The 23,765-nt window shown below is 39.4% G+C and overlaps 1 protein-coding gene and 1 long non-coding RNA gene across 14 annotated transcripts; both read right to left on the reverse strand.

Annotated features, from left to right (window-relative positions):
- Positions 1 to 860: 860 nt before the first annotated feature.
- wupA (wings up A) lies at positions 861 to 12,324 on the reverse strand. Of its 13 annotated transcripts, none has more exons than XM_036820239.3 (10): positions 12,226 to 12,324; positions 10,079 to 10,114; positions 9,278 to 9,454; positions 8,968 to 9,096; positions 8,621 to 8,744; positions 4,815 to 4,915; positions 2,234 to 2,277; positions 2,022 to 2,163; positions 1,878 to 1,920; positions 861 to 1,359 (listed from the first exon to the last, which is right to left on the reverse strand). In XM_036820239.3, coding segments are annotated over exons 2-10 (777 nt in total). In that variant the 5' UTR covers positions 10,094 to 10,114; positions 12,226 to 12,324; the 3' UTR covers positions 861 to 1,357. The 13 variants fall into 13 exon arrangements, with proteins under 13 accessions (XP_036676134.1, XP_065723865.1, XP_036676133.1 ...); XM_065867793.2 differs by lacking the exon at positions 4,815 to 4,915 and adding an exon at positions 5,847 to 5,947; XM_036820238.3 differs by lacking the exon at positions 4,815 to 4,915 and adding an exon at positions 7,935 to 8,035.
- LOC139353370 (uncharacterized) lies at positions 9,720 to 10,066 on the reverse strand. Its single transcript, XR_011604607.1, has 2 exons — positions 9,907 to 10,066; positions 9,720 to 9,796 (listed from the first exon to the last, which is right to left on the reverse strand). It is a non-coding gene; the product is annotated as an uncharacterized lncRNA (long non-coding RNA).
- Positions 12,325 to 23,765: the final 11,441 nt, after the last annotated feature.

Consider the following 23,765-nt stretch of genomic DNA (forward strand, 5'->3'; position numbering starts at 1 on the left):
ATCAAGGCGTACATCCAAAAGACCGACAGTTTTGAGCAGCTAACATCCTAAGCTAACAAATCCAATCATTTTAAAGTAAATTTATTTTTTGACCCATTTTTTCATTTTTTGTAAGGGGCTGCATCGTTTATTTTTGGGATTCAGATTTTGGTCAAAAATACCCATTTTTTAACGGTTTTTTGATTGTAGTTTAGCCAAATCAAGTCGTACAGCCAAAAGAACGACATTTTTGAGCAGCTAACATCCTAAGCTAACAAATCCAATCATTTTAAAGGAAATTTATTTTTTGACCCAATTTTTCATTTTTTGTAAGGGGTTGCATCATTTTTTTTTGGAATTCAGATTTTGGTCAAAAATATCCATTTTTTAACGGTTTTTCGATCGTAGTTTAGCCAAATCAAGGCGTACAGCCAAAAGACCGACAGTTTTGGACAGCTTACGTCCTAGCTAACAAACCCCATAACTTTCCGGGAAAATATTTTTTTTACAAATTTTCGCATTTTTCATATCAGGATTTTTTGAAAAAAAGGGACAAATTTAAACATTTCCAGGTTTAAATGTCAATGGATAGGGAATTTAATTTCGAGCTTAACGAGGTATGACTTCCTTATTCTGACCTTTCCTTGCATAATGACAGCCAAAATACTGTAATTTTAGGGCAGGAAATAAGAATTATTTAAAAAAAATGGTCAAAATTGAAAATTTGCATGACAATGTATAGGGAATTTTGTTACGAGCTGAACTCAAATCCTCTAGAGGTTTATCCCTTCCCATAGGTATCTACCAATATGATAAGATATCCCTTCCGTGTGGATGTTTGTGTGCAAATAATTATGAATAAAAATATAGAGAGATAGAAATAATGTGCGAGACTCTGTCTGTTTGTTTCTTTTTTTTTTGTAATTTAATTTAATTTACATTAAAAAATATAATTTGTAAATAATGAAATATAATCAATAATTCATCAAGGTGTTCAGATGTTTGGCTGTTGTTTTGAATCGTTGATCTGAATTATTTGTAGCAGTTGTTTTTGAGTTTGAGTTTGAGTCTGAGTTTGATTTTGAGATGTTTTAGTTGTTGCTGTTGTTGTTTATTGACTTCATTTCTGATCAAATCCATTGTGGACACATATATATGGCGAGATATATACATGCATATATATTTGTGGATATATATATTAATAGATTTATATAAATTGTATTGCTTCAGATAATTGTTGTAAATAATTTCAATTATTGTTTAGGGCGGGAGTCACGGGTCAGTGGACACTAGTGGACGTGTGGACACTTAAGCTTCGGCCTCAACCTCCTCCTTCACCTTGGCATCTCCGGGCTTGCCCTTGGACCAGTCGGGTTTCTTCTGCTCATCCGTAAGCGAAATATCATGACGGAATAAAGGAGAGAATAAGACGGCATTAGTAAGATCATAGACACAACGAATGGCCACATACAACATCTGGATGCTCAGTGCCGACACTAAAAACTACATGGTGATCTACATTTACAAGTGACGTGTGCTTCGAAAAAAATCGATGTAGTGCGATGGTCAATTTGATATTTTCGATAACAATAAATTGATAATTTCGATAGAATGTTTTATATCATCATAGCAAAAAGAGATCAATACATTTGTATTATAAATATCAAACTTCCATCCTCTATGGATCTTTTGGTACTTTGTGTGTGTGATTTAAAGAGAGAAAATGTGTGACTACAACTACCAACTAAAGACAGCTACGATCGTAGAAAGTCAAGGACAGAACAGATCAGTGTGCGACAAAAGATACAGATATAGAGAGAAAGATATAGAGCGGGTGCACTCAGGTGCTCAAGGCAAACAGAAGGATCTAGGTCACACGCACACACTCAGGTTCTTACACTTTTTGGCTTTAGTTAGCACAGCGGCATCTTTAATTTTTTTCTAAATGTCACAGAAGAGATAGAGATTTAAAGATCGGTGTATTGTTTCGATCATCGTTCCCCCCGTATAGTAATCCCCCTTAAAGTGGGGGACCCACTTACCTCCTTCTCCTCCTCCTCCAGCGTGAACTCCTTCTTCTTCACCACCTTGAGCTGGTTGCGGAAGTTGAACTCAGCGGCCTTCTTCTGCAGCTTGGCGAATTTGTTTTCGTATTTGGAGACCTTCTTCAGGGCTGGCTTGACGCTATAGGGAAGAAAGTTAAACAATCGATTAATAATCGCTTTTCCGATCGATTATTTCGATTGATACTTACAACTTGCCGCGAAGATCGTTAACTTGGGCATTGAGATCGTTGATCTGCGGGTGCACCACATCAGATTTTAAGAGAGTTGGGAAGAGAGAGGTTACGCGATTAGTACGAGTTCATCGACTATTGTCAATTGGGCTATCGACACATAAAGCTACAACTACGGGCGGGCAACTATCAAAATCAAAATGCTGCAAGAAGAAGTTCTTTCTTTTCGATGGGCAGGTGTTTTTCTCATGGCATGCAAAGGAAACAGGAAACGTGGGTTGCAGACATATATAGCATACTCTACCATTGGCACTACCACTAAGTCGTAATGCTAAGTACTAGGTGCTAATACTAGGGCGTGCTGGCGTGCGTGGGTGAGTGAGTGCGAGAGCGAGTAAGCGAGCGAGCGGGCGAGCCATACGAGCCAAGTTCTCTGCGGTCTAAACTGCCTAGTGGGAGCGAGACGAGGATATGGTTGTTGCGGTTCGGTTCGATAGGTTGGTGGTGGTTCACTAGATTGGCGCTTTTCTTTTTTTGTATTCAGCTCGCGCCTCTTGTTGATTGAACAGCATAACATCCAAATGTCGATTGCTTTTGCTTTAATGCTTTATTTGTAGTTTTATAGAGAGTATTGTTCGTTTATACATATATACACTAGACAGAGACAGATAGTCAGAGTGATCAAGTGAGAGAGAGATAGATAGATTGATAGCCTGAGCCGGAGTGAGTGAGACGGAACGAGCGACGTTGGCCTAACTGCAACTACAATGGAAATGGAACTGAAACTGGAACTGAGATTAAGGATTGAGATTGAAACTGAACTTAAACCCAATTGGGCGACTGGGCTGAGGTACTGCTTAACGGTATTCATATATATCGTTATCGTTATCTTTATCGGAACGCTAATTACAGCCTCCTCTGCTCCCTTCGTTTTGTTTTTTTGTTTTGTGTTGCTTTTCCTGCTTTGCTTTGCTTTCATGTTTCTCTTTCTTTCGATTTGTTTGTTCGGCTGCGCACGCAGTTTCATTTGACATATTTTAGCGGGTTCGTGTAACGGTAAACGGTAATCGGTATCGGTATATCACAATTAGTGTACTAGCATTAAGTGATTCAATCGAGAAGTAATCGACGCTTGGCTTTTATGCTTTTCAACTTGGAACTCAGCTTTGCTTTTCTTTTTTGCTTTTCGCGGACAGGAGATAGAAACACAGAAAAAGAGTGACAGAAAGACAGAGATAGAAAGAGATAGAGAGAGACAGAGTGTGAGCGGCAATGGTAACAATTTACACAAACATTATTTACAATGAAGTGCGGTGGCTTGGTGGGCGGTGGACAATAGAGGGCGTTGCTGATCGGGATAGGTTCTTGGCTGCTGCTTATCGGTCGTTTCGGTGTTTTTTTTTCTGTTTTTTTTTTCATGTGCTGCTGCATGCAAAATGTTGCGTGCTTGCGTGCGTTGCGTTGCGTGTCGTGTGAGCGTGACTGTACTTTTCCTTATTTTTTTTTTTACTTGTGATCGTGTGCTTTTGTGCTAGTGTGTGCTTGTATACTTTTGTGCTGGTAAAATTTTAAAATTGCAATTGTGTTTGTGGACCGGACGCACAGACTGTGGTGCAGTTGAGTATTGGCGGTAACGCGTCGACAGCGGCACAAACAAATTTTTTGGTTACAGTTAAGAAAAAAAGAGAAATAACACACACACAAAACAAAGTTCACAAATGGTGCAACAAACTAGTTATCTTGCTGTTGTTGTAATTGTTGTGCAATTTACTAATACTACATTGCTGTTGCTTGTTTCTTGTAGTTGTTTGATTTGATTTGATCGGGTTTTATTTGTTGTTCTTGTTGTCTGGGGTGTTGTGTGACTGATGAGCATACTTGGATTGCCAGTTAATTTGATATTTTTGCAAAAGGAAGTGAGGAGGTGCCATGTGACATGTTTGTACGTGTTCTTGGTAGCGGACTTAACCTCACTATGCGTTCGGACATAACCTCACTGGGCACGAAATCTGGTCACCATTTTGAGTTGAATCGATTTCTCGATAGATTCGATAACGATTGACTGGTCTGGTTGGCAATCCTCGCGTCCTCACCTCAGCGGATACGTATTTCCGTCTTGAGTTTCGGAGTTAAACGTAAGTAACAACGATATTAGGAACTCGAAATCGAAATTGAAATCAAACAGGGAGTAGTACGAATAAATAGTCACGATTATGTGCCCCCATCCACGCCCACATATATGCTTCTGTATATATATACGGGCATGGGGGACCAGAGTGGTTGTTGTTTTGTGAAACAGTCAAGTAAAACAGATACAAACTAAGAGACATATTTTGAGATGCGCATTCAACAAGTAAGAAAGAAACAACGGAACTGAACGGAACGGAAACGAACATGATACTAGAACTCAAATGAATACTTTAGAGAATCAATTCAGATTTTAGTTTTGATACAATTTTGTTGCATTCTGTCTGGGGTGAGTTGGTTTTATTACTATTATTTTTTTTGTTTGGTTGGTTGTTCTTTTGTATTCAGAGTTTTGACATTTATTGATTGATTGAGAACGATTTGAAATTTTAAATTGAAATTGTTGCAGTACCTCCCAGTCTTTTTTCCTGACTTCGTATTCCAGATCCCATTTCTGGCCTTCACAAATATACATACGCTCGTAATACTCTTCGCAAATCTCTTGCAATTCGCCTGCAAAAATATTTTTATTTTTCGAGATTTGTTTTTGGTTTGGCTTAAACTTTTAATCGACGTTCGACGTTTGGTAAAGTTCTAAATCTAGGTATGACTAAAAGTAGTTATGATTGGATTTACTGTTTATAGAGTTTTCTTTTGATTTATCGCAATAATGGTTATCGATATCATATCGTTTGTTGTTTCGCAGCTTCATTAGATGTTATGTGTTCGATGAGTTTTCATTATTCAATTCGATTGGGCTTGGTTTCTTTTTACTGTTTCGGTTTCGGAATGGAACGGAACGGAGCGGAACGGAACAAATCGGATCGGAACGAAACGGAAGCGATCGTTACGGTTTACGTTATTGGCTTATTGGGTTCGCGATTTCCATGGGCTTCTCGTTTAGCTGAGACTGATTATTCGGGTTTGACAATTAATGAAAGTAGTTCCTTATTATTGTTTCTCCTACAAGCTTCCACTCCGGCGGACCGAAGACCTGGCTTGGGGGTTACGGCGGGGGCAGACAGTTCCCGGGTCCGGACGGATAGACTATATACACGGGCGGTCCGAGAACTATTTCCCCCCCAATCCGGACTGTTTGAAGCACGCGCCGATGCGAGAAGATCTCTCTGATTTTGTTTTTGTTCTGTAGTTTAGCGCAGTTAAAACAATATCAAAATTAGGTAAACGAACAGAAGTATCGCAGTAAAAAACTAAAAATATGATTAGGAAATATTTAGAAATGAAATCAAGTAATTAAATCAAGGGCATAATTGTAAAGTAGAGTTATGATTAATAATTGATTTATATATATGTAAATATCTTATATTTTTTTGGCTTGATAAGAAAGTAAGAAAAAAACATTCGATTTTGGTTTCTTTTTTTTTTGTATTCGTTTTTTTTTTTGGGTGCATGGCAAAACTTTGTAAATCTTTGGGGAATTTACCTCTTGAGCCTTGACTTTCTGCACGTGTTCTAAATCAAACTTATCGCCCTCCAAATTGTAAACGCGTTGCCAATATTGTTTGCATATTGTTTGCAGTTCGGCTGCGGTAAACGGTAACGGTAGCGGTAACAGTAGCGGTTACGAAACGGTAAACGTTTGACGTTTTTTGAGAAGACGTAACGAAAGTTCGTTTTGTATTGGAGTTTGCGAGTGTGTCGTTGTGGGTGTGTTGGTATTGGTGTTTGTTTTGATTGTATGTGTGCGTTTTGGGTGACGGATCAAAGAATAGAGATAAAGATATAGAGTGAAAGATTTGGGGAAGTCAGATAGATATAGAGAGAAATAGTGGGGAAGAGAAGAGGATTGACATGGAAGTAAAGACAGTGACAGATATAGTTAGAGATATAGTCAAAGATACAGAAATAGATATAGACAGAAAGAGATAGATAGAAAGAGTGAGATTTAGAGACAGCGACAACGACGCATAGTTTGTTTCGATTCGAGTTTTGTGGTTCGTTTTTGGTTTGTTTGATTGTTCGATTGTTTGGTTGGCGCGTTTTCGAGAAAAAGAAGGATTAGATTAAGATTTGATTAATATAAAGTTATAGATTGAACTCGAGCTTTATCACCTACAAATGTTCTAAATGTAAGACAGTGTTGTGTATTCGTTTCTTGGTGCAACATGAAGTGTCTGTAGAAATGTCAGTGTCTTTGGTTGTTTTCTTTGTGCGTGACTGTACTTCTGGGATGACTGTTCGTGCTTGGCCTAGCCTCTTGTCACACTAGTAAGTAAGCTGCACTTCCCTACCATTAACCGTTTATTAATCGTTTCTTCTTAAAATACTCTATCGTTTTGGTGGGTTAGTAGAAGCTATATCAAAAATACAAAAATAGTATATGTGTTTTTCGCTACGACAAAAAGCCAAAAAACTTGTAGCCACAAAAAGCTTATAGCTAAAGCCGCAAAAAGCAAAAACGCACAAATTTGGTGACATCAAAAATAGGTATTGTCAGCATTTGTTGCATTCGGCTTGGGTTGTTAGTACTTGAAGGCTGCGTTGTTATTTTCGATCTTTCCTCATTTGGGTCCGATCTTAAAGCTCTTATGTTACGGGTTAGCTGCGTTGACTAGGACTCTACTTTCTATATGGTATATACGATTTTCGGGTGCCCAAAACACCTCGATTTTTTTTGGGGGGGCCTCGTTTTCACAGCTCTCTCCCAAAAAGAAAAAATACATTTTGTTAACTACGATTTCTACTAAGTGCTTAGTTTTTGTTTTTTTTTTGTCCGCCGGACACACACACACTAGTGTATATATAGCTCGGAAATATTCGCATATATCTTTGGGCTGGTTGTGCTGCTGCCTCGGCTAGTGAAGTAAGTCTATATATAGGTATAGTTATAGACAAGTTCTACGATCTGCGAGTGATTGAAACTATTGGAAACCGGAGCTGCTTGCCTCATAATCCTTTCTGGCTACCTCGTACTCGAGATCGAACTTTTCGGACTCCAGTTTCAGTATCTTACTGTGGTAGTCCTTACAAACACCCTGAATAGTATCTGCGGAACGAAGTGTGGTTATCAAAACGGTTCGATCTGGATAGGTGTTTGGGTGTGTGTTGGTTTTTCTTGGTGTGTGGCAGTGGGTGAGTGTGTTTTCGGGTTTCTTTTTTGATTGTGAAACTAATCTACACGAGAAGTGAGACCTATTGAATGGAAGTATTCATGTACCTGCATTATTAAACAGAACACATCCTCACTGGAGGGACATATAGAAAGAGACCTGTCATTAATTGGGTGAGTATACGGAGATACGGAGCTAACAGAGCTATTGAGTTTCTGTACAGTTTTTAGTGCCTGGGCAAATAACACTTTTCACGAACATATATTGAGTGTATTATACAGTAAACAGATTGAGAGTGAGATAGTGGTTTAGATATATAGATTTAGATTTAGATATATAGAAAGAGACAGCTGACAGAAGGTGTTTTTATTGTAGTTGTTAAGCGTTAACGTTTGATTTTGATCGAGGATAGACTTAGGCGTATTTAGGTGGCGTATAAAAAGTTGGTGGTGTTCGTGTACCTCAACATCCTTGCGTTTAACAACATACTCAAGATCATATTTCTGGTCCTCCAATTTATTAATCCTGTCATAGTGTTGCTTGATCAGAGATTTGAGTGTGTCTGTTCACAATGGGGGGTTTTTTTCGGAGTTTGGAGTGGTTCGGAGTTGGTTGTGGTATGGGGTGTTGGTAGTGTTGGAGTGGGGTGTGTGTGTGTGGATCGATTGTGGATATAACGGACATGGGAGCGGCAAAAGAGAGATAGAGATAGAGACACATTTAGATACATGTTGCACACAGTGGTTCAGTTCAGGCATTATAAGACTATGGTTCCTCAGCGACGTCGAGATCCGATGTGGGAGGTCGGTTATCCTGTATGTAGGTGTGTGTGGTGTATATGCAAAGTGTGGGTGTCTCCGTGTTGGTGTGGGTGTGGTTGTGGTTGTATGTGTGTATGCGATAGATGACACTTGTTCAACTTTCAGTTATCGATTTCAGTTTATGCTTCTCGACAGACGGATATATGATATGATACATATGATCCGCCTATCTGGTTTACTGATTGATTTCGTTTATCTCGTTTATACGTTTATTCATCTTTTATTCTTGCTGCCCCGGTGTCCAGGTGTGGGAAAGTTCATGGGGATCGTCTCGCACCTGGACACCGGGACCCTGACCACTCGGTTCGAGGACCGAGGCTACTCACCTTCGCTGGCATCGCTGAGATTCCTGGGACTGCCGCAACGTTCTTCAATGATGCGTCTACGTTCAGCTGCTTTGCGTTCCTGTTCTTTCTTCAGCTCCTCAGCGGCCTTCTTACGCAGCAGCAACTGTGGATGGAAGGTGGTATTGGTATTAGCAATGGGATTTATTTATGGTTTTCGGGAAAACAAGATCGAGAGTACTTCCACCTCTTCTTAAAAAACTTATTCGAGAGCACTTTCATCTTGATTTCAAGAACATTTCTTCTAGATAAGCGAGAAGATGAATTCCCAAATTGAGGTTATTTGATCTTATCTACTTTTGTTCACAATATTCCAGTTTTTTACTTACCCTGAGTTTCTTCTTCCTCTCTGGGGTCATGAAACCCTTCTTGGCCTTCTTGGCCTTGGAGGCTTCCTCCATGCGCTTGCGCACCTCAGCACGCTTGCGCTCGATCTCAGCCTGTTTAGCCTTCTTAGCCTGCGAATCAAACAAACAATAATCCGGGGATCAGCATGGTTAACCGATATCCAAAACTGGACACAACACTAGATATATAAATATGTTTTTTTTTTGAATATTCGAACACACAGCACGGAACTTGGACGTGGACTTGGACTTTGACGTGGAGTTAAACGGGCACACACGTACACAAGTGTACCTCCTCGGCCTTCACTTTGGGGTCGTTGGGATCCTTGGGCGGGCCGGGGGGCGCGGCGGCGGCGGCAGCCGGAGCCTTGCCATTGGCCGCCGGGGCTTTGCCATTGGCCGCCGCAGCTGCCGGAGCCGCCGGCTTGGCCGCCGCTGCCGGTGCCGCGGCCGGAGCTGCTGCCTTTTTCTGAAAATACAAAAAAACCATGGTAAGTTCGGAGTTAAGATGGATTCACAGACAGAGGTGTAGGCCTGTCCTGGAGAAAACTGCTAGAATCTCATTTATAATTTTAAACATTCTTAACATTCTTAAAAGAATCCTTTGATTTATTCTTTAGATTGCAACTTTCTCCGGGCACAAACGACCTCAAAAAACATTAAGGGACAGCGAAAAGCACAGAGACATAGACACACACTAACGATAACAGACATAGCTTTCATTTCGACTTGACAGTTATCATTATCTGTGCTCCTTAGGTGAAAGGAAGAAATGGCTGGGATTTGCGGGGGTTGTCAAAGCGTAGCGATCCTGTGAAAGCAAGAGAAAGGCATTTTGGCTTTGGGTTGTCTTTGTATTTGCATGGTTCCAAGTGCGGGGGCAATAGAAGCTTAAGGATCTGTTGAGAACACTCGGCTTACCTTTATCCAGATCCAGTCCAGGTTAGTCCCGTCCAAATCGCTTCCATTTCCATTTCCGGTACAAGTTCGATAAATCCCCAAAAATAGTTAACTGCAGAAGAGGGCCAAAGGTTAATCCAACATGGTTCAAAGGGGTTTGGGAAAAGGGTGCCATCGGCGATACTCACCTCACCTCATCATCAGCCATTTTGATTTGTGTTTTTGGTTACTGAAAGGAAAAGAAATCGAGAGGTGAACTCAAGGAACTGGAACTGGAGGTGGATGGTGGATGGTGGATGCTGAATGGTGAATGGAAATGTTCGATGACATCATTCCGATTGCCCTATATATACACGGCAATAGGTATAGACGCCATTAAGTATATATATATATATGTTCCATAAATCAGTCGCTCTCTCTCTCATTCGCTCACGCCTACGATCTCTTTGGGGGCCCACAGTGCGTATGCGCAATGATACTGGCATATGCCGCATATTACGTATACGCAGCATTGGCCCATGCCGTATATGGGGGGGCAACCCCAGCAAGACTCATTTTCCCGCTCTCTTTTCTATAGCTTTTATTTCGTTGGCACATTTACTTTGGCGTGGGCGTCTGCCTGCCAGAAAAAGACCACACTATTGCTCGATTTTTCAGGTTCTCTCTTTGATATCCGATTTCAAGTGAGTGCCATAGAATCGAGTTGAAAGTGGGTAGAACCTCTAATCTGATCGATCTCAGCCAGCTGATCTTGTTAATGGAAAGTTACCCTCAATATGTTTTCTTTTCTATACATTTATTAGTAACTTATGCTTTTTAATATTTTATCAGATGAATGAACTCATTTATAGGAGTACTTTTATAGAGGTTTTTGGGTTGTGAAAGTATTTTACGAAATGTTTTACAAGGCTTGAAAGTAAACATTAAGAAGTATGAATATATGAAAATATTTGTAGATTTTGATTGTTTACTAGTCTTTTTAAAATATTAAGATTAAGTAAGACGTAAATGCCTGGAATATCCATTTGCTGCTAAAAGAAATTAACCAGTAAAATAATGAAAAGATTCCTCTAGTAAAAGTATTCCTGAACAAAAAGAGATAAGAAATTTATGAAAATAAGGGGTATAATGAAGCATCTGAAAGTATCTACCAACAATATTTGTTGAATAAACTGAAAGGCTTGAAAAGCTTTAAAAAGATTCCTGTTGACAGTTACGAAATAATGCAGAATTATTAGCCCCTATATTGTTTTCCACACCAAGAATACCATATGGCCTAATAGAACGAAAAGCTAGGGGGCTAGGCGTATATTTAGTTCCGAAGAATTTGACTTGTCTTTGCGCACCTTAGCGAAGGTAAGGCGTGAAAATGTTCTGACAATGACGACCTTCGGATGGGTACACTGCGAAAAATGCAGAGCGTATTTAAGCATAGTTGAAGTCTCCATTTAGCATAGATCGCAGAGTAAGAGCAAATGAGAAGGCTTCTGTTGTATCTAGTATCTGTCTGATTTAAAAATAAACCTGTTGATAGATACACGAATTTCGGAGGCGAGAAATATGGCAGCTATTTATGATTCGCCGTAGAATTTGTTTATATGTTCACGGCAAAAAAAAAATCAAATTGGAGCAACGAAATTCAAATCGAATATTAAATCCAAATGTGCGGAGAGTATTTATCCAGATATTTTTATAAGGTCGATATGTGCGTTTGTTTTTCTCGCTATATATATATGTGTGTGTGTGTGTGTCTCAGATGTGCGTGTATGTGTGTGTGAGGTTTTTCTCTCTCGGGATTTTGTATTCTCGCTTTGTTCTATTTTCAGGCACTTGCTGAGCATTTTCAGCTTTTTTGAAATGTATCTTGTATCTGTTGGATACATTTTTAGCTTTCTGCACGCACACTCACGCATACACGCACGCGCACACACACACACACTGCAACTTCTTACATAATTGGCAAGCCAATCGAACAAAAAAATTAAATTAAAAAAAATTCAAGTCAATATATTGTTGGATAGTTTCGTTGCATTTCTTGTTCATACACTAGTTAACTTGTATCACTTGAAAAAAATAGCAAAAAAATATTTGTAAAAAAAAAACGTTTTAGAATCCTCTGGGCGCACGCACACGATTTTGGTCAGGTCCAGATATATGTAAGCCATATAAGAAAGGATTGAGGATTGCACATGTTTGTTATTCTTTCCATTTGCATTTGCATTTTGCAGTTTTCTGTTTTCTATATTTCCTTTTCGGTTGTTCTTGCATTGTTATTTTGTTGTTTTCGATGATGTTTTTCCTTTCTTTCAGCTTTATTTTCTCCGTTGCTCAAGCACTCACCTTCAAGGAATTAGAAAAAAAAGAAAAAAAATTCGGCTGTGCTGTCGATCACACGAATCGGATGATACTGAACGACACAAAAAGACTGAACGGTCCGACGATCCACGGCAGACTATATTCTAGAGGCAGGCCATCCAACGGATACAGATACGGATCGTGGATCGTGGATGGATCGTTCGTATCGTTTCGTTTCGTTTCGTTTCCGAAAGCTAACCGCCCACCTGCCCACCGTCCTTCGCAAATGGGCGAGAGCGAGAGAGAGCGAGAGTGGTTTGGGGGGCCGGGGTTATGTATCTGGGCGTAAGGTCTAAAAATAGCCCCCCCAAAACTGACTGAGCATAGAGCCCAAAATCGAAATGGATACCGAAAAGTGTTCGGGCCACGCTCGTCGTCGTTTCCGATCACATCCGAGTACCGATTCTACCGATCCCGATACCTTTCCCGTTCCCCCCTTCGAACTGCAACCCGCAGAGCCCCAAAAACCCCCCGAAAAATACCGGTTGGAGGTTGGAGAATCTCTCTATTCTGTATCCGCATCTGTGTTCAAGAAATCCGTATCTGCAGTCTGTGTGTGCTGGTGTAAACGGAGCCGCTTGGAATTCAATGCAATGGATAAAAATAGGTTTTGCTCCAGTTGGGAGGCTACGCGATGGCAGTGCAGTCGGTCTATAGGAAAATCAGGGGTGGCGACTGCCTGCAGCGCCGGCCTCAAGTTTCGCCAGCCCTGACCAAAAAGTCCAAAACCTGGGGGACTATTTAGACAATTTTGGGAAAATCCATAGACTACTAGTCTTTGGAGACCAAAGGAGATACGAAATAAACACATTTCAATCCTAACTTATGAATTTCCTTTAATCTAAGGGGAAATATTTAAGGAATAGAATATTTCCTTATAATTCCCAACTTGTTTAGCTTCCCAAATGTGGTTTTTTATTCCCATAAATCATTCATCTTGATAGGGAAATAAATATATTGTAAGGGGGGAATTCCCTATATAATGCATACGATCTTTAAACAGCATTTCAGCAGCTTAGTACATAAATTACTAGAGTTTAGGTAAAAAATAAAATATATTTCTTAATAAAATAATGCAATAATAGGTAATATTGAATACAGAATTAAGAATGTAAAATATTTTTGTAATGCTGTTTAAAGGGGGTTAAGAAGATAAGATTCTACCAAACAAAGAAAATATAAATTCCTAAATATCATATTTAAATATTTATTTATTTTAACTGAATATCTTTATAATATTTTTGGTAAAACATTCAATCATTCCAAACATTCAAAACAATCCTTTTGTTAACTTATAGAACTAAACACACTCTATAAAATATCAAGAGATTAATTTTATGATATGCTATTAAATCTTTTCATAAAACACATATTCATCAAGCCCTTCTAGTAATTATCATTCAATGGAAATATTCCACTTATGTCAATTTAAGGGTTTCTTTATACCAAGCCCCTTTGCACTTGATCTAGAAAAACTCTATTAATGATCTCCTTCATGTTTTTCAGCTAATTATCTTGGATGTTGTCCGCTGACATAACTATAAACTTTCGAATAGTGAATTTCAGCCGCATCGTACGTACATGCATACATATAGCCTATATCCGTCTTGTTAATATCAATGTTTTAGCTGAATTACTTTGGCCACGTCAATCTAAATATAATGTATGTACGGAATATGGCCAAATATACATATGTTCTCTATATATACAAGCGATAATGGTAAACTCTGCGAATGACGCTGCAACACACCTACAGAAGCCAACAAAATGAAAATCACGCATACGCCCCGTAGACAAAACGCCTTGCAACGTTTGTTGAAAGTAATTTTCAAATTTTGCCGAGAACGAAACGAATAAAACGTTTCGATCACGAAACCGTGTCTATATATATATATCGTATATGAATTTAGATATACATAGACGCGTATAGGTATATATGTTCCGATTCTATAAGCTTTCTGCAGAGAAGCAAAAACAAAATATTGTTGAAAATAATGTTGCTTTTCCTTTTCTTATTTTCTTATTTTTTTGTATTTTTCTTTTGTATGTGACTTGTTCTAGCTCTATTTCGAAATGTGTTTTCGATGATTTCTATTTTGTTTTTCCCCATTTAAATATAGAACTCGGCTTCCAGGGGGGAAAATGGAAAGGGGCCTGCGGAAGGGCAGTGGGTTAGCTTGGGGGAAATGTTTTCGCTTTTGTAGGGAACTTGATCAGGTCGTCTATGTCTGGACGAATCTATTTTCGCCTTTATTTTCGTTCTAAGCATTTAAAACAATTTCGCTGGGCGCCCAAGCAATTCTTGTTTTAATTTATGAATTTCGAAAATGTTTTTCTTTTGAAAACATCTTTTATATTAATGCTTTATTTTTGGTTCTTAGGCAAACAGGAAATATCAGAGCGGGGGTGGCCAAAAAGCCTAGAAATTAAAGTTATTAAAAAGATATATTAGTAATACTATGATATGGGATAAACAGAAAAAATAGATCTTAAAAACAACTCAATTGTTTTTAAATCTGCAAGTTAACCTGTCAAACTAAGACTACAAAAAGTAAAATAATTATTTTTCCCACTTAAGTCTAAGCAAACTTTGGCTAAATACAATTATTTTAAAAGAAGCATAATTTGTTTAAGCTCAAATACAATTATCAGTTAAGAGGACAACGAATTTAGATCAAAGTTCCCTTGGAATGGAGTACTTAGGATTACCTTTAGCTTATAATCCGATGTCTATTTATAGGTAGGCAAGTGGGCAAGGGATGTGCCCAGCCGAATCGAGATTAATTCGGGGTCAAAGGCGAACCATCGATGGTCAGCGTTCTGCGAGTGCGTCAAAGCAAAACAAACGTCATAAGCCCCCTCTGAACCGCCGTTCGGCGCCCCTTGCCCCCGTTTCGACCCCCTTTTGGCCACCCACTCTGGGCCTGGCCTTGTAATGTTCGCTCTACCTGACAACTATTTGTCGCTGCTGTCGTCGTCGCCCCCCCCCCCCCCCCCCCCCCCCTCTCCATTGCTGCTGACCCATTTAGGGTTATATATACACAAACAGGCACTCACATCCCCATCTGGAGACCTCCCCGCTCTATATGCAATATATGCACTTGCATTATGTACGTACTGGCACTCATGGAAGCTGTCAGAATTCGCTTACTCCAGGCAGGTCCTGCGAAATATTTAAATAACACTGACCGAACTTGGCCTCAAAGTTGGCAAAGTTTTCACAGATTTAATTAAATCAACTAAACGGATTACAGCTTACAGTTTACAAATGCATTTTACATGCATTGGTTGCACGCAGTAAGCCTCTCCAAGGATTAACAGCATTTATGAAAACCTTTTTGCAGCTCTATAATCCAAATTGTATGACAAAGTGAAAGTCAAAATCAAATAAACAAATTTTCGTTCAAAGAAGCATTATTTTACTGCGATTTTCTTGCCTGGCCTCTTATTTAAAATGCCTTTCAATGAAACTTTGTCTATGGAAATAAATTGAATTACCAAAGACAAACTTTCCATTTTAATGCAGGTATATATATTATTTGAACTTTTGTTTCCATAACCTAATTAAAGTAAGACAACATTTTTGCATGTGATTTAAATGCTAACAACATTTTACTTTTAAATATGCGATTTCTAAATATCTGTACAATCTGTAATTTATCCATTTTCGATTTCTATAAATTCTAATAAAATATATTTAAATTGGTTTGTAAAAATATCTTGGGTCTTACCTCTGAGTTAACTGTTCTGGTCTTAAATAACTTGTTATACATGTATAAAGAAATCATTATCTTTAAATATGACAATTGAATTGATCCTTTAATTGCTTTAAAAGCAAGACACTCAATTTCGGATTAAGAAGTTCATATCGTTTACAGATACCCATCTATATATAGGTGTCTATATTTATGCTATTATTTTTTTTACTGCCTTCCATGTTCCAAATTGATGACGTGCAGCGGCACCAATACAAACAGCCGGGCACACCGATGGGATGCGTGTGCAGCGAGTAGTGAGGTTGCACTAGTTTCGCCGCCAGTGACGTCATAGTTTCCACGGCAGACGTCATCGGAGGCAGCGAGGTCAGTCCATGCAACATGCAACATGATGCAGGAATATGATATGGATTCCATGTGCATGCGTTCGTGGAAAGGAAAATGGCGCCTAATTGATTGATGGTCCAATAAGCTGAGGTCAATCAGGGGCCCCGATTTCCCCAGCAATTTCCCCTGACTTTACAGCCACGCTTGGAAATATGATACATGGATGGCTTGATGTGATAAGAATAGTCACAAAAAGTACTTAGCCTCATTATAATCTTTCAAAGCAGAAAACAAGCAATTAGCATTTAATCCTTTGGTTTGATGGGAACCTTTTTTTCCAGTTATTAATAGTTTCTGATGGGTAGGTACACACAAAAGTATTGTATTGCATTATTAAAAATAGTGGCGCGTATTTTAAAGTTTAACTACCATTAAATACTCTTTAATACAATAGGTAGGCAAGAAGGATACGGGTTCAATGCCTAGTCATGAGAAACATTGGGTAAACATATTTTTATCAATCTCTAAACAAATACCTTATCTAACATATAAAAATCATACATTTTAAAGACTCATCAAAGACAATTTTTCCACATTTTCAATTCGAAAACGATTTAAGAATTTTTCCCAGTGCCTGCGTGGCTCGTCGGACGTCATTGGTCTTCATTAGCCTAGGAACCTCCGTCGTACCGCCTTTCCATCCGCATCATCCGCACCCACATCCGCCACGAAGGACGTTCAGCGGGGGCTGCACAATTTTCCACATTTTCACAGGGGCGTGGGAGGGGCTTTTCCATTCACTGCTGACGTTTGCCACTCCGTTCTTGCCTGCCTTGAAAATCCTGCAGTTTTGTGAATGAAAGTCTTCAGCGTCATCAATGGGACCCACCATACCCATGCCCACTCCCATTACCATTAGCATTCCGATTTTCATTTCCATTCCGTTGGCGGTGGGTGGGCATGGTGCTATGGCAACAGAAACGCAAAATCCAGATAAACCCCGACCAAGTTGAGCTGGCCATGTGCATGCCCAGCGTCCTGGCCCTTGGAAATGTGGTCCCTTTGTCCCGCCTGGCATTCAATTCGATCTGATTCGGGGCACTTTATCTGGCCGGACTTTGATGACTTAAGCGACACCAGTGCAGCGGACAGTCGAACAGGACGGAAGGCAGCCTTTGGCTCCGTTAAGGCATTTGAAAGGGAAATGGCAATTTGGCTCTGAAAGCGGAGGTGGATGCATTTTAATTGATCCACTTGGGGCCTTCGCATTGTCCCATTGCGGTTATCACAGATGGTCGACATGGGGATGGTGTGGATATTCGGTTTGGATAAGATGGAGGGGGCTTAATATATAAAGTTATGAAATAATAGGTGCTTAAAATGGGTACAATAATGCGTAGAGTTATTTAACATTGGCAATTTGAATATTCTTTACTATATTATTTAACAAATTCGAAGCAATTTGTGTAATTTAAATAAATAAACCTAATTGCTAAATAGTCTAATAATTGTAAATACATTAAGTAATGCTGGCCAATCTATTTGAAACTATTACAACTATGAAACCAAGAGTATGCTGTTAAAAATAGAAAGTGGTGCATCCACATATTCCAAATTTACTGTTGCATACTTTTATACACCTTGATGAACTTTTTAAAATTTAAAAAGGTTTTCAGTCCTCAGATAGTAAATCACCTAGATATTTAGTTTGTAAGTAAGAATATAATTTTCTCAGATATTTGTAAAAGCGTTATGGCCCAGCACCTCAAAACAATAGAACCATAGATATAGTACTTTTTGCAATGGTGAATCAGGAAACCCAGCGCTCAGCTGTAATTGTCGCCGTCTTCCCTCTATTTGTGCCAGACCAGACACTTGCATGAACAACAATCGCCATCGACGCATTCCTATAGACGAATCGCCTCAGATCTTGCACACAGATTACCGCTCTATATACGACTATATGGCATACGCTATATAGTATATAGCCGCCGACGCTCGGCCAGATCTACGGAGCACATAATCGTGCTTGGCATTAGAACGAAATCCATGCATGCACATAGCGCCGAATAATCGGGCGCAGCTATATGGGATGGGTATGGTATGGTATGGTATGTATGCTACGGCATGGGGTCTATATAGAGCCCATACAATGTATATGTGGCATAATAAAAATACGCTTCTTTCGGGCTGTCTTTCTCCCTCTCTCTCTCTCTGTTGGCAGCGACAACTAGGCAGTCTGATTTATCTAAAGATATAGCCACCTCCTGGCCATATTCCACCTACTCTTTTTGCACCGCGCATCTAATTATTTGGCATCTGGAATCCAACTGGGAATCGAAATTCCCCAACTTGCTAAATTGTTTTAATTTGCCATGGCCTGCAAGTATTTCAGACCGAAAGTTTCGCTTCGTTCGGTTTTGCTTTTCTGGCTCTCTATACTAGCTGACCCCGATTTATTTTTAGAAGTGCACTAAAAATAAATGCGAAGGTCGGCCCGTAATTGGCTGGGATTTGGTGGGGATTTTCAGGGGGCAGGAAGCGGACTCCGACTTGGACGCACTGCATAAACTGCATAAGGTCAAAGTGTCAACTGCAGCAGCCGCGGCAGCAACAGCAGCAGCATCAGCAGCATCAGCAGCAGTTCGGTTGGGTTGGGATCGGGCTGGGCTCCGGACTCCGGTCTCCGGACTGCGGACTGCGGGCTCCATTCATCTGCGGGGCCAATGGGCAATGTCAAACAGGTGTGCAGACGCCGTCGACGTCATTGCCGCTGCATGGAACATAATCCAACCCACTGGCCCCCCCTAGTCCCCCGCCATCTGAGGCTCCGGTTCAAGTCCAACCCGATACCAAGTACCAAGTACCGAGTTCCGAGTTCCGCTGCTAGGCGAAACCAGACCTCCGCCCCACAGCCAATCCTTCATTCACGCTCGCGGTGTCCAGGGCATCGCGAATCCGAGTCGAGGAAGGGGCAACTTTTTGACATCTAACGCATAAATACATCATGCGGAAAATATAAGTAACCTTCGGAGATTTCAAAATGTTTAAGTATAAACTGCCCTTTTGGGTGAGAAAGTAAGGAAACTTCTGAAAATCAAAATTTGTTTCCCCTGGCAGTGAAGTAGGTGAAGTAAGTGAAACATAGATACAACCATAGTTATAAGAAAACATAGATTATTAAAAATCAATCCTCAGATTTTATATGAATTCATAACATGCAATTTATGTACAAATAAATAATAAATTAAAAATTTATCCATACCCTAAACTATTTTACCTAATCCTTAGAATGGCTAAATATATAACGCTCAATTACTAAAAGAGAAACGCATTGTAAGTGCCGTATGTCTTCCGGAAACTACTAAACTACGATTGAAAAACTGGAAAGAAAAATCAAAGTTTTGACTAAAATCTGAATATCGTATTTTTGACAAAATCTAAGTCCCATTTTTTCGCCCTAAAAAATCAGTTTTCTGGCTGCTATAAAAAAACTAAACGTCAGATCGAGGAATGTCATACCTCGTTGAGCTCGTTGCTTCATTTCCAATCCATTGGCATCCAAACCTGGGAATTTTTTATTTTTGACATTTTTCGCAAAAAAAGACGATGCACCCCCTTACAAAAAATGCGAAAATTGGTCAAAAAATAAATTTTCCTTAAAGTGATTGGGATCGATAGCATATTAAGCGAGCTTTTCAAAACAGTCGGTTTTTTAGCTGTACGCCTCGATTTGGCTAAACTACGAGTGAAAAACTAGGAAAAAAATCGACATTTTGGGTAAAATCTGAAAATCGTATTTTTGACAAAATCTGAATCCCATTTTTTCGCCCTAAAAAATCAGTTTTTTGGCTGCTATAAAGAAAATAAGCGTCAGATCGAGGAATGTAATACCTCGTTGCTTAATTTCCAATCCATTGGCATCCAAACCTGGAAAGTTTTCATTTTTGACATTTTTCGCAAAAAAAGACGAGGGGTGCCCCTTCCAAAAATTCGAAAATTGGTAAAAAAATAAATTTTCCTTAAAGTGATTGGGATCGTTAGCATATTTAGCGAGCTTTTCAAAACAGTCGGTCTTTTAACTGTACGCCTTGATTTGGCTAAACTACGATTGAAAAACCGAAAATAAATTTCGCATTTTTGACAAAAATCTGAGTCTCCATTTTTCACAAAAATGTTAACCCTATTTTTTGCTATAAAAACTCAGTTTTTTGGCTGCCAAAATAAAAATAAAAGTCAGAATGAGGAATGTCATATCTCGTTGAGCTCGTTGTTTAATTTCCAATCGATTGACATTCAAACCTGGAAATTTTTTATTTTTTCCATTTTTCGCAAAAGTAGATGATGTAACCCCATACAAAAAATGAAAAAATTGGTAAAAAAATAAATTTTCCTTAAAGTGATTGGGATCGTTAGCATATTAAGCGAGCTTTTCAAAACAGTCGGTCTTTAAGCTGTACGCCTTGATTTGGCTAAACTACGATTAAAAAACTAGAAAAAAAATCGCAATTTTGCGTAAAATCTGAAAATCGTACTCTTGACTAAATCTGAATCCCGTTTTTTCGACCTGAAAAATCAGTTTTTTGGCTGCTATAAAGAAAATAGGCGTCAGATCTAGGAATGTCATCCCTCGTTGAGCTCGTTGCTTAATTTCCAATCCATTGCCATCCTGGAAATTTTTATTTTTTTGACATTTTTCGCCAAAAAAGACGATGCACCCCCTTACAAAAAATGCGAAAATTGGTCAAAAAATAAATTTTCATTAAAGTGATTGGAATCGTTAGCAAATTTAGCAACCTTTTCAAAACAGTCGGTCTTTTAGCTGTACGCCTTGATTTGGCTAAACTACGGTTGAAAAACTGGAAAGAAAAATCGCAATTTTGGTTAAAATCTGAATATCGTATTTTTGACAAAATCAGAGTCCCGATTTTTCGCCCTAAAAAATCAGTTTTTATGAGGTATACTTTAGGACGGAACCCAGAAATGTCCTTTAAGGCAAACGCATTCCTTAGTTTACTCCAAATATTTATATGTAATTTAGTATAAATCAAATAAATTATTATATAGTTGACTAAAGAAAGATGTGCAATTTCTAAACTTTTCTGAGGTATATTTCTTAGAAGCTATCCTTTAGGGCTGAACCCAAAAATGTCCTTTAAGACAATCGCATTCTTAAGTTTATAACAAATACAAAAAGCTTCTTAATATTGTTTATGTGTAACCATAAAGTCAAAATGAAGTAAATCACTAGAGAGGGCTAGAAAATACCGCATATTTAAGATACGTTTTAAAGTTTTCCGGAGTCTGGTTTCTTGTTTATACGAATGTTGATTCCTTGCGCTTTCTCGAGGCTTTCATAAAGTTTCCTTCTTTGATTGTTTAGCAGGGGGCACAGGCTGGTTTATTCCGAGGGGTACAGGACTTCCGACTTTCTGCCGTCTGGGGCCCCAACCGGCCACGCCCCTTGTCTTGCCGCCCCCGCTGTTTGCTCTCCCTCCGTCTCTTTCTCTCCTTGGCTTGTCTGCTAACACAGTGACCTAGTGCCGAATGCCAAATGCCGAAATATCCGATAGAAGGAAAGGAGGAAGAGGAGCACACGAAGGCTTTGGCCCCCAGTGACGTCACGGCTGGCATTCATTCACAGGATGTGAGGCAACATCGCCCTGCAACTGCTGATGCTGCTGCTGCTGCTGCTGCAAATTGAAGTTTTCATTGAGGAAACCAACTGCTGGCTGGATATATCCAGGCACAGAACAGTACAGCCCATCCTCAAAGCCCCAAAGAGAGACCCCGACCGCCGAAACCGCCGACCCCCGACCCCGCGACGCGACCCCAGACATAATCTGCAAAGGACACTCTGTGCGACATCGGCGATGGTGATGCTGGATGGCGATGGTGAATGGTGATGGGGAATGGTGATGGTGATGGTAATGGTGATGCTGCCTCTGCCACAGCCTCTGCCACAGCCTCTGCCTCTGCCGCTGCCTCAGTCGACGTCGGGCGCTTCAAAATCGAGCCTGGTCATGGGTTTACATTCTCGGTGCCAGCATCTGGGAAAATCAGTCGGAAACTCGTCTCCAAGCCAAACAGTCGTGAGCAGCTCCAGCTAAAAAATAAACACTAAATTAAACAGCAAACATAAAACAAAGTCTGGCGCCAAAATGTAAATATTTTTTTAAAATTTTTTTTAAAGTGCCAAAAAAGTGTTCAAGTGTGGAAGTAAGTTCTATAATATCCTGATATCTCTGCATCGAAATAGCTGTCCCACGTCCGAGTTCCACTAAGCAAGTTTTGAGATCGTTTTAAATACAAAAACTTGACACGTTGAGCTCGTTTGTGGGTTGGCCCAACTTCAAAACTAACTCAAACTTCAAAAAATAAAATTAAAAATAGCTATATACTTTTTTTTAAGTGCTCCTTGTAAGTATTGTTTAAAGAAGCAGAATGATAGATTGTTTATCAGCATAATTAAATCATCCCAAAACTAGTCAGTTCATCAGACATATCAAATACATAAATTAGAAGTGCAGATCTATAAGAACTTTATAATAATTTTTACTAGCCAAATAACGAATTCGATTGATATAATACTTCAAAATCCCTAAAGATTCTGTTTTAGTTATTTCAACTATAATGATGTAGAATCTTTACAGGTTTTGATTTTATTATTTCAAGCATCATCAACAAATCTTTGAATGTTCTTGGCAACAATAAAATTACCAGATAGGTTCAAAAGTAATGCTTTAGGTAGGTTTGAAATGAAACTTAGTGAATAAGTTTAAAGTCAAAACTATTGAACAGCTTAAATTCCAGTCTCAAAAAGAAATACCTTAAAAAAAGTGATTCTAGGCAAACAGAAAAAATAAAATAAAATTCATATAAATTACCCTAACATTTTTAAGTTCTTACACCAAATTCCATTTTAGTCATCCAGTTTTTCAGTTAAAAATCCAACTATGTTTAGTTTAAAATAAAACTATTTTTTCTCGCTGAAGTGTTGCCTACTTCCAGGCAGCTGAGTAAATTGTTGCTGAAAAAGGGGAAAACTTTCAGTGAAAGTTGATGCAATAACATGTAAAGTTGCAAACTCCGAACTCCCACAATTTAAACTCGCCTGCCACATTTCACAGCACTTTCTCCGCGAAGCAGTGCAAATAAAAAAACCCTGCCCACTTTCAGGGGCAGCCCAAACATTGTTGACCCTGCTCCTGTTTGTTGTTATTCTCTGGGGGCTGAAAGGGGGTGGCGCTGGGCGGCGATGGGGTGGATGTTGCTGGGCGCAACAGCAACATGTGACGAGCCTGCAGAGGCCATTTACCCGCCGCCACTGACGTCATAGTCGCCACCGAGCAGATGCTGCGATGTGGATGTGGATGTGGATGTGCAGACCCAGTAACCCAGTGCCGAGTCCGAATCCAAGACGAAGTCCAACCGAAGAAGAAACGAGGCGTCCGCGGAGATGAGGGGCGGAGAGAAAGTGGC

The sequence above is a fragment of the Drosophila suzukii genome, chromosome X, assembly GCF_043229965.1.
Source record: "Drosophila suzukii chromosome X, CBGP_Dsuzu_IsoJpt1.0, whole genome shotgun sequence".
Classification (NCBI taxonomy): domain Eukaryota; kingdom Metazoa; phylum Arthropoda; class Insecta; order Diptera; family Drosophilidae; genus Drosophila; species Drosophila suzukii.

Excerpts from the sequence above, each read along its gene's own strand:
- wupA (XM_036820235.3), bottom strand. Across the intron at positions 2,278-4,814 it reads TCAGGAAAAAAGACTGGGAG|ATCAACGATCTCAATGCCCA; the intron begins GTACTGCAACAA and ends GTGCACCCGCAG. Across the intron at positions 1,360-2,021 it reads TGGAGGAGGAGGAGAAGGAG|AAGAAACCCGACTGGTCCAA; the intron begins GTAAGTGGGTCC and ends ACGGATGAGCAG.